General features: G+C 40.6%; 1 protein-coding gene across 9 annotated transcripts in view; it reads right to left on the bottom strand.

The window, feature by feature from the left end:
• The window catches only part of DLGAP1 (DLG associated protein 1), a 785192-nt gene that overhangs the window by 258730 nt on the left and 509981 nt on the right, over positions 1–16481 (bottom strand). The window contains exon 1 of one of the 9 annotated variants that reach the window (XM_006071840.4): positions 3804–3960. The exons of the other annotated variants lie outside the window; for them this stretch is intronic. Within the exon in view, the coding sequence (XP_006071902.1) occupies positions 3804–3854 (51 nt within the window). The 5' untranslated portion in view covers positions 3855–3960. Of the gene's footprint in view, positions 1–3803; positions 3961–16481 lie in introns of those variants that run through there. 9 annotated transcript variants of the gene reach the window in all.

Raw genomic sequence — 16481 nt, 5'->3', positions numbered from 1 at the left:
TGGATAGAAAGAGCTGGCTCCAGGAATCAAACAGACTAGGGGGGACCATTCATTAATATCAGTGTTACTCAGGGCAACTTGAGCCTCAGTTCTCCCATTTACAAAATGAGAATAAGAACATGAAGATTAAAGAATGTGTATGAAAGGCATTGGCAGAATACTTTGCAGGAATGAGTAACAAAGAATCATTGCTTTCAGTTTCTGTAACCTCCTCAGAACAAAAGGTAATGAAGTCATTCAGGAGGCCAAGTTTCCATTCATGCATTCGGACAGAATTTCCTTCGGGCTTGTTTGTGGCCACGACTGTGAATAAGAGACCAGATATCTACCATCATGGAATTATCAGCTAGTGGAATAGTCAACTCTATCTAAGACATGAAAAGGAAATAACAGATAGGTGAGAATTATGGAGAGATACTGGACTCAACTATGGCCAGTCAGAGAGGACTTCCTGGAGGAAGAGACATCTCAGCCAAGACTAAAAGGTTGAAAAGGGGTAAGTAGAGAAGAGAGGAGTTTGGGGTGAGTGGATACAAGAGACAAAAGAGGAAGAAGCTCATGAAAAGGCCCTGAGAAGGAGAGAACGGAATCCAGGAGAAAGTGTCAGTGTGGCTGAAATGCAGAGTGGACATAGGGAGTGTTGAGAAGTTAGGCTGTGGAGCAAAAAGGTCCCCCATTATGTCACACCCTGTAAGTCATAGTAAGAAGTCTGGACTCTACCATTGGGAGTATGGAGGAACCATTGAAGGGTTTAGTAAGTAGAAGATTTGCTGATTCTATTTGTATTTTAGAGATGTCATCTGGACTCTAGTACATAGAATGAATTGGATTAAAGGAAACCTAGAGGCTGGAAGACCATGTAGGAGTTATTTATACTAATCTAGGAGAGAAACTATGGCGATTCAATGGGGCAGTGGCTGATGAAGGGATGAGGAGAAGCAAATAGAAATAGAATCTATAAGACTTGGTGAGCTTCCCACCCCTTCAGTCATCCATCTGACTAACTCTTAGGAGTCTACCTTAAATTATATGGGGAGGTAGAGGGGAAAGTGAAGGGTTTCCCCTCTGTTTCTGGGTTGGTAAAAAGAGGTAGACAGTTGTCCTATTTATAAGAGTAGAAAACGCAGGTTAAGGAGGCTGGTGGGGAAGATAGCATGCCCAGTTTTAGAGATGCTCTTTTGAGCTTACCATTGACCTTCTTCCCAGGTGGCTCAATGGTAAAGAATCTGCCTATCGATGCAGGAGATGCAGGTTCGATCCCTGGGTTGGGAACATCCCTGGAGCAGGAAATGGCCACCCATTCCAGTATTCTTGCCTGGAGAATGCCATGGACAGAGGAGCCTGGTGGGCTACAGTCCACAGGATCACAAAGAGCTGGACATGACTGAGCATGCACGCATGCACACACCTTACTTTTGTAATGCAGATCATCCGCCAGCCTGTGTGCATCAAGTGATAGTGATATTAACCAAGTCTAGTGATATTCCAGTCCTCTCTCATCTTTGTTCCTCCTCCTCTTAATTCTGATTGTCCCCAAGAATGGGCTTCACGTGTATTTGGGAACAAATCTGTCTGCTGCCTTCTGCTGAAGCCTCCTTGCCATGTTCCAGGAACTTGTTAGGATGGTGGGCCATCTGTGAGTGTGCTGCTGCCTCAGCTGTCACTGTCCTCAGTGGACGGCTGCGCTGTGGTCTGTGCTGTGTATGTGCTGGGGGGTGGAGGGTGGGGAGCGAAGGCACAGTTGCTGCTTTCTCTAGATCTTCTCCATTAATTAACTAACCCAAGGGGTTAATGTGTGAGTCTGTAGGTAACACCCGCCTTCATCTGGCATCACTCAGAGTGCCTGAAAGGACTAGGAACTTTGCATCTCACATTGATGGGTGAGTGGTAACCATTGTAGACAAAAAGAATCATGAAGAGGATGCTGGCCAAAAAACCTTGCATTTGAAATCATCAGGTTGGTTTTAGGTAGTAGTAGTGGATAAAAAGTCACTCTGGTATCAAAGTTTTCGTACTGTACAAATGACAGAAAATAGACAGCAACTTTGCACTTATCAAAGTTTGTTTTCTAGTTTGTTTCTTACAACTTTCCAAAGGATACAATGCAACCCATAGGCTCTGGACCAATGATACTGGGGAGAAGGGAAATAGCAGGGGGGAAATACCAGAAATAAAGAAGCAATAAAAGTGCAGGGGACAGTCAAGGATGTCTGGAGTGATGAGGTATGAGAGAGAAATTGGGGAAAGAGGGAAAGAAAACGAACACCTCCCAAACCCCAAACAGCCCGCCATATTTGAGCTTCCAACAGAGTCCTGCACGCAGAGAAGAGCCGTGAAATGGAACATATTTTAAAACCTTGAAGTATGACTAGGTAACATATGTTCTTAAAAATGAGCTGTGATAGACTCAAATGCTACACTCCTACTTCTCATAGGTTTACTAAAGTAGAGGTTTTTTCCAGACACATGCCTAAAATTTGTAGGTGGAACAAGGGGGACATGTAAATGGAACTCAGTCTTTGGTAGTGGCTTGTCTTTGTGTGCATACTTAGCACCTACTTACACTTCTAGGAAAAACAGGTACTGCGAACAGTTTAGAGGGTGGGGAGAAGAAAAATTCTTCCTTTTCTATAAGAGCCTGATTGCAATGTTTAAAGATTTCTGCGAAACAAAAATATCTGGTGGCACAGCTCGTTTCCCACGCAGAAAAACAAAATGGGAAGGTCAGGTAGGAAGAAGAGAACCATTTCCTTTCCATGTCTCCAAAATTTCCCACATACTTGGCTGTTTTGAATAGATCTTCTGAAATATCTTTTGAGGTCACCTACTTTGAGAGAATAGAGACTCTGATTTTCAGGTGACACAGCAGTGAGCCCAGAAAACAGAAATCACATTTTTCATTTTTGACGTTCTTAAGAGAAAAGAAAAGATGGCAATTTCTTCCCCATCTTGCTAAGCTTTTGCTAGTCTCAGGGATTTGTGCTCCGATCTGCCTAAAATAAAAATCCTTGTGTTAAACCCCGAGAAGCTAGATCACAAAAAAGAAAACCCAATCTAGTAACTGTTTTATCACTTTTAGTTTTTAAGATAGAGTGGCTAAGGTAGCCATGAAAATCTCGTAGGGATCTGATGGTTTTTTATCCCCTGAACTTCATGGGACAAACAAGTACATTTTCCACACGAACAGAAATCCTTGCAGCTCCGGTAAATCAAGAAAGTAATAAGGAAAATGTACATTATCGGCAGGCTGCTGTTTTAAAAACACAATCTCACCAAATAAAACCCACCTAAACCGGAGCTGTGGAATAATTTTAGCAATTGAAAATTACTACCTTCTCTAGGATAACATGTACTTAGAAATGAAATGACTCATAAACCAACATGATGTATGTACTCTGCTTTCCTTAGAGCATATTCAATGTTAATTTACAACACATCACGCTAAATACATTCAGTCACCAGGGCTTCAATCATTTTATCTGTCTTTGCTGTATCTACCTACATGGCTCTTTAGCTAAATTCACTTTGCACTATAGATGATAACACTATTATTATACAGATGCTGTTCTTACTGAAAAGCTGGATTTCTCCCTCAGCCCCTCCAGTACCATAAGCAACCAAATCAAAGGAAAAGGGTACGCTGAGGGGTACTCTGTATTAAACTGTTCATCCCAAATTCACAGACATTGTGACACATGAAAGTAACTCCAGCACATTAAAAGAAAAATTATGGATTAGCACAGGAAGCAAACACAGAGACTATTTATCTTGTTTTCCATAGCCCAGAATTGCCCTTAGCTTACCTTATTAGCTGAAATGCCAAACAGAATGTCTTTATGGAAAAGCAAGTTCATTATTCATCTCAGCTTTGATTAGGTCTAAAGCAGCGGAGAACATTTATCTTCTCCCTGTGATTTGCCGATGCAAAGTGGGTGAGTAAGGCAGTAAACACAGAACTTGGGAGGTGGGGAGCGGATGGCTCACAACTCCAGACTCAAAACTTTGCATTTTCATTCATATGAAGATACTTAATGAAATCAGATCTTATCACCCAGAGAAGAACACTGAAGTGATTACTTAGGGGAGATTTTTTTTAAGCCTGTGCGCTTGGGCAGAGCAGTTGCAGTTACCATGTCCTGCCTGTTCACTGTCCCAACAAAATTACCTTGCTGTCCATCTTTAGCTTGGTATAATCTGGGGCTATTGATTCACTTTGCAGTATGTCAGTGGGTGATATATATTTTTTGTCAAGGAGAAATCTATGTGGGGGTGATCTCTGCAATTTTCTTTAAAACAAAACAAAACAAAACTTGCTTGTCTGACCCAGGATGGAAATATAGATGCATTTCACAATTTTGAAGCTAGGTGTACAGATACACACAACATTGTGTTGGATACAATGACAGAGATATTAGGGGTCCAGGAGTAAACCAGCAATAGACATCTGTCCTCAGGACATCAAATTCTCTTTTAGAGAAAAGTCATATTCCTTAACAATTCGTTAATTTTCTTCAAATGAATTAAACATCTTTTAGAAAGCTTTGGGCAAATACTTTTTATTTTCTAAAAAATGACTTCTGTAGAAAACATCCTAGAAGAGCCTTATTTAGTGAAAGTGTTACAGTTCTAGCTGGGCAAAGGAGCTGCGGCAGCTTCCCCTTTCAAGTGTTCTGCTTCACAGAACTTGAGCAGCCTCGTCTACTAAAATCCAGCTTTACCAAGTAAAACGTGTAACCACAACAGTGAGACAAGTCCTGGGTGATCAATAGATAAGGAGAGCGTTACCGAGCAAAGCAATGTCAGCATTAAAGACTTTTTAGACCTTTCTTGACTTTGTCACCACACAAAATCAAGCCCCCCTTCTCCTCTCCTGAATAAATGAGACCATGGCTGCTTCTAATGAGAGATTGTATAGAAAAAGCAATAATGACAGGTTTGCCTCAAGATGTTAGACACAGAGTTACTGAATGACTCAGCAATTCTGCTCTTAGGCGTATACTTGAGAGAAATGAAAACACGTGTTCACACAGAAAGTTGTACACAGATGTTCACAGCACCATTGCTGACAAGAGCCTCAAAATGGAAACAGTTTTAATCCATCAGTTGATGAATGGATATAAAAATGTGATAGAGCCATACAGTGGAATGTTATTTGGCATTAAACATCAAGTACTGGCACATGCGAAAACATGGATGAATCCTGAAAACAGTTTGCTGATTCAAAGAAGCCGGTCACAGAAGATCACATAGTATATGATCCCATTTATAAGAAATTTCCAGAAGAGGCAGAATTTATAGACAGAAAGTAGCTCAGTGGTTGCCCTGGGCTTGGGGGCAGCGCACTAGCAAGGGGATACAAATGGGCACCGGGTCTCTCACTGGAGTGCTGAAGATGTTCTTCTGTTAGGGGGTGGTGATGTTTACACAACTCCGTGAATATACTAGAGCCACTGATTATATATTTTAAATAGGTGTATTTTATTTTTGCAAATACTATCTCAAACTATTTAGGTTTGCAAATGCTATCTCAACATATATGCTGAGTGCCAAAGAATTGATGCTTTCAAATTGTGGTGCTGGAGAAGACTCTTGAGAGTCCGTTGGAAGAAAGTGCTGGGGAAATACCAATAACCTCAGATATGCAGATGACACCACCCTTATGGCAGAAAAACAAAAAGGAACTAAAGAGCCTCTTGATGAAAGTGAAAGAGGAGAGTGAAAAAGCTGGCTTAAAACTCAACATTCAAAAACAAAGATCATGGCATCTGGTCTCATCACTTCATGGCAAATAAATGGGGAAACAATGGAAACAGGGTCAGACTTTATTTTTTGGGGCTCCAAAATCACTGCAGATGATAACTGCAGCCATGAAATTAAAAGATGCTTACTCCTTGGAAGGAAAGTTATGACCAACCTAGACAGCATATTAAAAAGCAGAGACATTACTTTGCCAACAAAGGTCCATCTAGTCAAAGCTAAGGTTTTTCCAGTAGTGGATGGATGTGAGAGTTGGACCAAAGAAAGCAGAGCACCAAAGAATTGATGGTTTTGAACTGCGGTGTTGGAGAAGACTCTTGAGAGTCCCTTGGACTAAAAGGAGATCAAACCAGTCCATCCTAAAGGAAGTCAGTCCTGAATATTCATTGGAATGAATATCATTCAAAAGAACTGAATGATGCTGAAGCTGAAGTTCCAGTTCTTTGGCCACCTGTTGCAAAGAACTGACTCATTTGAAAAGACCCTGATGCTGGGAAAGATTGAAGGCAGGAGGAGAAGGGGACAACAGACAATGAGATTGTTGAATGGCATCACTGACTTGATGGACATGAGTTTGAGCAAGCTCCAGGAGCTGGTGAAGTACAGGGAAGCCTGGCGCGCTGCAGTCCATGGGGTCACAAAGAGCCGGACAGGACTGAGGAACTGAACTGAACTGCACAGGACAGCAAGGAGATCAAGCCAGTCAATCCTAAAGGAAATCAGCTCTGAATATTCATTGGATGACTATTCATTCATCACTCTTTCTCATTATCTAATCAAAAACGAGTCTCCCTCTGATGCCAAAGCTGAATCTCCAATACTTTGGTCACCTGATGTGAGGAGCCGACTCATTGGAAAAGACCTTGATGCTGGGAAAGATTGAAGGCAGGAGGAGATGTGGGTGGCAGAAGATAAGATGGTTAGATAGCATCACCAACTCAATGGGCATGAGTTTGGGCAAATTCCAGGAGATAGTGAAGGACATGGACTGCACATTTCAGTCCATGGGGTCACAAAGAGTTGGACACAACTTAGTGACTAAACAACAACAAAATAAGTGAATACAATTATTAATTATAATATGACAACTGCAATTATAAGAATTTTTATACATAATACATTCTGTTATATATAATAAGCAACATTCTATTGTATGGAATTTATTATATGTAAAAAAGATGGGGAAAATGTAAAGATAACCTCAAACTTGGAAAAATCCATGAGGACTCATGGGATATAGACCTATCCAAAGAACAATGTGTGCTGGTGTTTAATCATGGCTAATTTTCAATAAGAAAAAAAAAATCCCAAATCTCAGTGAGAGCAAGAGGAAGAAGAGGAGAGGGATAGAGGAGGGAGAAGGGGAGAAAGAGGAAGGGAGAGACTTGTTTTGATCAGATAAGGAGAAAGGGCAGATGATTTAAGAAGGAGACTAGGATCAGCAAACCTTAATTCTGATGATATAATAGCACAAGATCAAGATGAGAACAAAAGAAGAAAGCCTTTATAAGAGACCAAAAGAGTTGAACAGGGAGGGTTTTGAAGTGCTCAGATGAAAGGAACTTGTTTCTAGCATGAGAGATGGGCTCACAATCAGGGAGAATATAGATAAGTGATGAGCATTCACAAGAATTGTATCAAGAGTGCTAAAGCCCAGAATGAAATGAAATTTGAATTAAATAATAAAAAGAATAAAAAAGCCGGGGACAGTTAAAAAAAAAAAAAAGCCCTTTTAAAAAGCATATGAATTGGAACAAATAGAAGAATAAGGACAATCCCAAGACTTGGTCCAGATGGTGTAATGTGAGCAGATGATGATGAAGGAGGAGGAAGGGGAGAAGGAGCAGAGGGGAGGAGGAGGAGGTGGAGGAGGAGGGCTGAACATCAAACTCTCAAACTTTACCATTTTCCCTATCAAAGAAAAGGATCTTCAAATTGGAAAGGTTAGAAGAAGCAGCACGATGAAGAGAAATCTGAATTCCAGGAAAACCTCTTGTATGCAGATGACTCATACATTTATATTTTCAAAACTAAAAATATAGTTACCATATGATCCAGCAATCCCACTCCTGAGCATATATCCAGAGAAAACTATAATTCAAGAGAATACATGCACTGCAGTGTTCGTTGCAGCAGTATTTACAACAGCCAAGACACAGAAGCAACCTAAATGTCTGATGACAGAGGAGTGGATAAAGAAGATGTGGTGTATATAGGGTTGGCCAAAAAGTTCATTTAAATCATCTGTAAGATGGTATAGACAGACCTGAACGAACTTTTTGGCCAACCCATACAATGGACTATTCAGTTCAGTCCAGTTCAGTCGCTCAGTCGTGTCCGACTCTTTGCGACCCCATGAATTGCAGCACGCCAGGCCTCCCTGTCCATCACCAACTCCTGGAGTGTAAGATGGTATAGACAGACCTGAACGAACTTTTTGGCCAACCCATACAATGGACTATTCAGTTCAGTCCAGTTCAGTCGCTCAGTCGTGTCCGACTCTTTGCGACCCCATGAATTGCAGCATGCCAGGCCTCCCTGTCCATCACCAACTCCTGGAGTTCACGAAAACTCACGTCCATTGAGTCGGTCATTAAAAAGAATGAAAATGTAAAGTTTAAAAATAAAATAAAATTTAAACCACTTACTAAAAAAAAAAAAAAAAAAAAGAATGAAAAAACACCATTAAAAGCAACATGGATGGACCTAGAGTGACGTAAGTCAGACGGAGAAACTACCACTTCCCTTAATATCACCGTCACCGCCCTAGTCCCTGTCACTATTTTCTCTCACCTGAGATGTTATACTTAGTTTTTAACTGGTTCTCTTCTTTATCTTTTCTTCTCATTGAAAAGATAAATGAAGATAACCTTATTTATCTTTTCATGTCCTCTAAAGGGATGTTTTCAGAAGGCAAAGTGGATACCATCTTTGCCTACACCTGCCCTCCTACAGACACAAGCAAGGATGTAAAGATTCAGATTTTAAACACAACCTCTAGGACCCTGACTAAAAGAGTCCTATATGTCTTCCCAGACTCATTTTGTACCATCTGGGTGACCTAACCAGACTAGATTTATTTTTGACCCTTTTGTTTCTTCCTGTCTTTGCCTGATTCCCCTGGCTCATTGTCTAACTGGCTAAGTCTTCCTTCAGACCCAATCCCACTGCTTCCTAGGGTATGTGTCTCCAAATTTCTTAAGTAAATCTACTATCACAGTATCATAGTCTCCTTTGCAGGTACTGAGCAAAGTGATCACGTGGAATAGGCTTTTACTTATGAGCAGAGGGTTTGTTCGGAAGTTGCTTGGGCTACTACACTCTTGGCATCTGCTTAGGTTGTCTCTTAGTTTTAAACTCACTATGGGGAATTCCCAGAGAAAGATGAGCATGGACAAGTCTTCTGAATCTCCCAAAAGACAACAGCTCGATGGGCTTGAGTTGACAAGGTAGCAGCATCTAGAACAGGCTATTAGAGGAAGATCTTTGAGCAGGAAAAGCAGCAGCCTGGGTTTATGAAGGAGCAGTAGGCTAAGATGACTCCGTTTTATTGTTGAAGATTAACTTGGTTGATCGGTAAACACATACCCTGAGCTTCCTTATGCAAAGTTATCTTTATTAAAAAACAAACAAGCGAGAGGAATTGGAGTAGTAACACTGATACACATACACCATCGTGGATAAAACAGATAACTAGCGGGAAGCTGCTGTGTAGCAAGGGAGCTCAGCTTGGTGCTCTCTGATGATTTAGAGGGGTGGGATGGGGGGCTGGTAGGAGAGAGGCTCGAGAGGGAGGGGATCCATGTATACATATAACTGATTCACTTTGCTCTACGGCAGAAACTAACACAACATTGCAAAGCAATTATCCTCCAATTAAAAACAATAAATAACAGCAACAAGAAAAGCCCAGAAAACAATCAGCTACAAAAGTGGAAAAGGAAAAAAGGAAGGAGGGAAATATTTTTAAATGTTAAGAGGACTGGTTTCCACTGAATTTTCTCACTTCTAGTCCTGGAATCCATTCCAAACAACAAAAAACAATAACACAATGAAATGAAGGGAAATACTTACAAATCACATTTTCAGCAAAACCAGCAGAACATCCTCAAACTCCCAAGGTGGCATCAGGCAGCGAGCCAAGGAGGGAAGGGATAGTCACGTGGCAGGTAAATGCGAGGTGTGAAGGGGACCAGCCGTAGTGGAGCTCAGAAAGCTCTGTCATATACACACTCCCCTGAAATGATGACTTCGGGTTAAGAGCAATGCACTGTAGCAAGGCTGCACCTGATACAGGTGATGGAGGGTGAACGGGCAAATCTCACTAATGGCCAGAAGAATTCCTTCTAAAAATGACTACTGTTTCTGTCCCCATGGGACTGGCACCCTGTGAAGTCCTCCATGAAGTGACTGAGGGAGAAACAAACTGAGGTTTGTCTGAGACAGGATGTGTGAGTCCACAGATGCATCATATTATACAGAGACACAGACAAAGAAAACAAATGTATGGATACCAAGGTGAGAAAGGGAAGGGTGAGATAAATTGGGAGACTGGGATTGACATATATACACTACTAAGTATTAAAAAAGGTAACTGATGAGAAGCTACTGGATAACACAGGGGAAAAAAGAAGGTACAGTCCATTTGTTGGACATAAATATTAACTTTAAAAATGCATCCCAATATACATTAGGTGCGGAGAAGGCAATGACAACCCACTCTAGTACTCTTGCCTGGAAAATCCCATGGGCAGAGGAGCCTGGTAGGCTGCAGTCCATGGGGTCTCGAAGAGTTGGACATGACTGAGCGACTTCACATTTACTTTTCACTTTCATGCATTGGAGAAGGAAATGGCAACCCACTCCAGTGTTCTTGCCTGGAGAATCCCAGGGACGGGGGAGCCTGGTGGGGTGCCATCTATGGGGTCACACAGAGTTGGACACGACTGAAGCGACTTAGCAGCATATATTAGGTGCAGACAAACACTGTTTGATTCCACTTGTATGAAAGGACTTCCCTGGTGGCTCAGATGGTTAAGAATCTGCCTGCAATGCAGGGGCCCGGGTTTGATCCCTGAGTTGGGGAAGATCCCCTGGAGAAGGAAATGGTAACCCACTCCGGTATTTTTGCCTGGAGAATCCTACGGACAGAGGAGTCTGGTGGGCTACAGTTCATGGGGTTGCAGAGTTGGGCACGACTGAGCAACTAATATTTTCACAGAATAGTCAAATTCATAGAGCCAGGAAGCACACTGATGGATGCCAGGGCCCAGTGTGGGGGGAGAGAGAATGGGGCATTAGTGTTCAGCGGGGACAGAGTTTCCGTTTATGAAGGTGAAAAATTGGAGAGATGGATGATGGTGAGAGTTGCACAACAATGTGAATGTACTTGGTGCCGCTGAACTGTGCAGTTAAATATGGTTAAAACAGTATGTTTTATATTATGTGACTTTTACCACACTAAAACACATTTTTTAAAAAAGAAGCAGTTTATAACTGTAGCAACAGCAAAGGAAGCCCTTGATTCATGAATGCTTGACTTCTTCTGAGTCTCTTAAAAAATTCGCTGAAATAAGAGTAACATAAAAGGAATATGCGTGCAGGTCCTATAGGGGATATGGAAAACATCAGCCACAAATTTCTTGTAAATAATAAAAATGCACTGGGAAAATATGTTGCCACAAGGAAGAGTAAAAGCATAACCCAAAATCAAGACAGTAATTCATGAAGCAATTACAGCTGTAAAGGAAGACCACAGAGCAGAACTATAAACTTGTGGGCAAAAAAGTGAGAAAACGGAGGTTGCTGGTAGACACCTAGAGGATGTGAGACAGGAACTGAACTGCCTAATTGAAGGAAAGGAAGGTAAATAAAGGGACATAGAAAACTAAATAAAAAGAGCAAAGAAATGGTACAGGGATAAAAAGATAAAGACAGATTAGAGAAACAAGGCAATATAGCCGGTGTATGCATAGCTGGGCTTCCCAGGTGGCGTCAGTGGTTAAGAATTCACCTTCCAAAGCAGGAGACACAAGAGACTTGGGTTCAGTCCCTGGGTCAAGAAGATCCCCTGGAGAAGCAAATGGCAACCCACTCCAGTATTCTTGGCTGGAGAATCCCACAGACAGAGGAGCCTGATGGGCTACAGTTCATGGGATCACAAAGAGTCGGATACGACTGAGCGACTGAGTACCCACACACACATGCACAACTGTGATTCTGAAAAAAAGTCAAAGCAATGAAATAGAATAATTATTTTAAAATATAATGCAAGAGAGCTTTTCTGAAATAAAAGACTTCAGTCTATTTAATAAAAGGTAAACATTTTATCAGTGAGAAGCCATTTAGAATGGTCAATGTGGAGAAATACCTCAGAAAAAGTTTTGAAAAGAATCGTTTTGGCAGCTGGGCAAAAAGATAAAATGAGGTTAGGGAGAGAAAAGGAGGTTGATGCCAGGCTTACCTGCAGCATTGGGAAAAGATCAAGCCAAGAAAGCAGGAATCAGTGATTTTCTGTCTAGTTAAGTTCTCCTTCCAATGTGAAGACTCAAGAAAAAGAGCTTTGGACATGCCAGGATTTGGGTATTTTCAGAAAAATATTATCAGTGAACCAGTGACCAACAGCCCCAGGTTTATTGCAGCTGTATTCCTAACAGTCAAGACATGGATGCAACCTAAATGTTCTTCAATGGATGGATGGATAAAGAAGATGTTATATATATATATCTCACAGGATGTTCATAACATGGTACCAGAAAACCCAAATGAACTTTTTGGCCAACCCAGTATATATTTAAGAAATAAAAAAATATTGCCATTTGTGACAACATGGGTGGACCCTGAGGGCCTTGGTGGTGGTTTAGCTGCTAAGCTGTGGCCGACTCTTTGCCACCCCATGGACTGTAGCCCACTAGGCTCTTCTGTCCATGAGATTTTCCCAGCAAGAATATTGGAGTGAGTTGGCATTTCCTCCTCCAGGAGATCTTCCTGACTCGGGGATGGAACCCACATTTCCTGCATCTCCTGCATTGGCAGAAGGATTCCTTATCAGTAGCACCACCTAGGAAGCCCTTGAGGACCTTTGTTAAGTGAAATAAGTAAGAGAGGAAGAGAAATACTGTATGATCTCACTGGTATGAGGAATTGAAAAAATAAGAGCTCATAGATACACAGAACAGACTGATGGTTGCCAGAGACAGGGGGTGGTGGTTAGGTAAAACGGGTGAATGGGGTCAAAAGGTACAAACGTCCAGCTATAAAATAATGTACAGCATGATAATAGTAATAATACTGTATTGCATATTTCAAAGTTGCTGAGAGAACATCTTAAAAGTTATCACAAGATAAAAAGTTTTAACTGTGTATGCTAACAGATGTTAACTAGATTTACTGTGGTGATCATTTTGCAATATATATAAACATCGAATTATTATGTAGCATGTCTAGAACATATAATGTTATATTCCAGTTATACCTCAATAATCATTAAAAAATAACCAGTGGTCAAAACCTAGCTCAGTACATTTTAGAGAGGTATATCATTTTCATGGATATAAAAGGAATACTTTTAAGATGCAATATTACATGAAGTTTCTGTATCTATATATATATTAATATGTAGATATACTTTAAGAAGATTTTTCTACTTCTAGTTTGTTATCTTTTCTAAATCATTAATGGCTGTCGAATATTACAAAATTATGTATATATTGAGATAGTAATATGTGCTTTCTCCTTTATCTCCTAGTGCTGTGAGTTACATGAACATTTTTCTAATGCTAATGCTTCCTTTCATCAGCAAATAAATCCCATCCGATCATGTTATTTCATTTTATTTATAATTATTTAATTTTATTGAAATAGTAATATTTATTAAGAATTTTTGCATGAGGTGCATGAGAAATTGCATTCCAATTTTCCTTTCTCAAATTGCCCTCATTTGTTTAGACTATTGTTGTTGTTTAGTCACTCAGTCATATTCAACTCTTTGTGACCCCACGGACTGTAGCCCACCAGGATCCTCTGTCCATGGGATTTCCCAGGCAAGAATACTGGAATGGGTTGCCATTTCCTTCTCCAGGGGATCTTCCCAACCCAGGGATTGAACCCGTGTCTCTTGCACTGGCAGGTGGATTCTTTACCGCTGAGTCACTAGGGAAGTCCTATAAAACCCTTAAATGAATTGGACAGCTTTTCTTTTGCTCAGATTTCTAGAAGAACTTTTGTATGACAAGGATTACCTTTTTCCCGCAGGCTTCATGAAACTGTTTGGGTCTGGTCCTTTTTTTTCTGTGCCGTTCTGTGCTTAGTCACTTAGTCATGTCTGACTCTTTGTGACCCCATGAACCATAGCCCATCAGGCCCCTCTGTCCATGGGATTCTCCAAGCAAGAATACTGGAGTGGGTTGCTATGCCCTTCTCCAGGGTATCTTCCCAACCCAGGGATCGAACCTAAGTCTCCCGCATTGCAGGTGGATTCTTGACCATCTGAGCCACCGGGAAGCCCCCCAACTTTATTACCCCCAGAATAAATGTTAAACTAATGTGTCAATTTCTTACATTGTTATGGATATATTCAAGGTGCTTATTTTCATTCAGTTTTTGATGACTTTATTTTTCTAAGAAATTATCCACTTAAGTTTTCAATATATTGAAATAAAATTTATTTCTGTTCTATTCCTATGATAGATTTAATAGCTCTGGTAAATTTATCCCTATTCCTTTCTTAATTCCTAATAGTGTTTATGTTTTCTTCTTCTTTTTGGTGAGCTCATTCAGAGGTTTATTGATATTATCAGTATTTTCAAAGAACAGCAACAATAAAAATACCTTTCAGTAATTATCTCTGGGTGATTTCAATGATCTTCTTTATTTTCTTATGTATTTTACAAAAATTCCCCAATAAATGTATATTAATTTTATGAACCTCCCCAATAATACCTGTAATAAAGTGATACACTTTTGAACAAAATTTGAAAAGTGGACTAAATAGGAGATTGACAACTGGTTAAATGACTTCCCCTAGATGGTACATAAAAAAATTCATGAAAAACTATAGCTCTCCAATAGTATGCATAAGGGGCTTCCCAGGTAGCTCAGTGGTAAACAACCTGCCTGCCAATGCAAGAATCGTAAGTGGGTCGGGAAGATCCCCTGGAGAAAGAAATGGCAACCCATTCCAGTATTCTTGCCTGGGGAACCCTATGGACAGAGGTGCCTGGTGGGCTACAGACCATGGGGTAGCAAAAGAGTTAAACATGACTGAACAGCAACAACAAATATGTGTAAGTCTTTCTTTTTGGCCCTATTCTGAACACTTTTTTCATCAACTTCAATAATGATATATTAGGCACTATTATGAGATTTACAGTATAATACATCTTGTTCTTGTTGTTCAGTCGCTCAGTCGTGTCCAACTCTTTGTGATCCCATGAACTGCAGTATGCCAGGCTTCCCTGTCCTTTACTATTTCCTGGAGTATGCTCAGACTCAAGTCCATTGAGTCAGTGATGCCATCCAACCATCTCATCCTTTATTGCCTGCTTCTCCTCCTGCCCTCAATCTGTCCCAGCATCAGAGTCTTTTCCAATGAGTTGGCTCTTTGAATCAGGTAGCCAAAGTATTGGAGCTTCAGCTTCAGCATCAGTCCTTCCAATGAATATGCAGGGTTGATTTCCTTTAGGATTGACTGATTTGATCTCCTTGCCGTCCAAGGGACTCTTAAAAGTCTTCTCCAGCAGCACAGTTTGAAAGCATCAATTCTTTGGTGCTCAGCCTTCTGTATGGTCCAACTCTCACATCCATCCATGACCACTGGAAAAACCATAGCTTTGACTATATGGACCTCTGTCAGCAGAGTGATGTCTCTGCTTTTGAATATGCTGTCTAGGTTGGTCATAGCTTTCCTTCCAAGGAGCAAGCACCTTTTAATTTCATGACTGCAGTCACTGCTTGCACTGATTTTGAAGCCCAAGGAAATAAAATCTGTCACTGCTTCCAATTTTCCCCTCTTCTATTTGCTGTGAAGTGATGGGACTGGATGCCATGATCTTTGTTTTCTGAATGTTGAGTTTTAAGCCAGCTTTTTTACTCTCCTCTTTCACCTTCATCAAGAGGCTCTTTAGTTCCTTTTTGCTTTCTGCCATTTGAGTGGTATCATCTGCACATCTGAGGTTGTTGATATTTCTCCCAGCAATCTTGATACCAGCTTGTGAGTCATCCAGCCCAACATTTCACATGATGTACTCCGCATATAAATTAAATAAGCAGGGTGACAATACACAGCCCTAATGTACTCCTTTTGTGATTTTGAATCATGTCTGGTTCTAATTGTTGCTTTTTGTCCTATATACAGGTTTCTCAGTAGACAGGTAAGGTGGTCTGGTATTCCCATCTCTTTAAGAATTTTCCACAGTTTTTTGTGATCTACACAAAGGCTTTAGCATAGTCAAGGAAGCAGAAGTAGATGTGTTTTTGGAATTCCTTTGCGTTTTCCATGATCCAACCCATGTTGGTGATTGAATCTTTGGTTCCTCTGCCTTTTCTAAATCCAGCTTATACATCTGGAAGTCCCCAGTTTATGTACCGTTGAATACATAATACATCTTGGGAAATATTTAAAATATTGGATTTCAGATTGAATATTTCTCCAGTTTTGACAGCAGAAGCATTCTTTTTGGTAGTCCAAATGGCACTTTTAGGTGGGTGAATTAGAAAGAAGCTGT

This window comes from Bubalus bubalis, chromosome 22 (genome assembly GCF_019923935.1).
Source record: "Bubalus bubalis isolate 160015118507 breed Murrah chromosome 22, NDDB_SH_1, whole genome shotgun sequence".
Classification (NCBI taxonomy): domain Eukaryota; kingdom Metazoa; phylum Chordata; class Mammalia; order Artiodactyla; family Bovidae; genus Bubalus; species Bubalus bubalis.
This window is presented reverse-complemented; position numbering and strand designations above follow the sequence as displayed.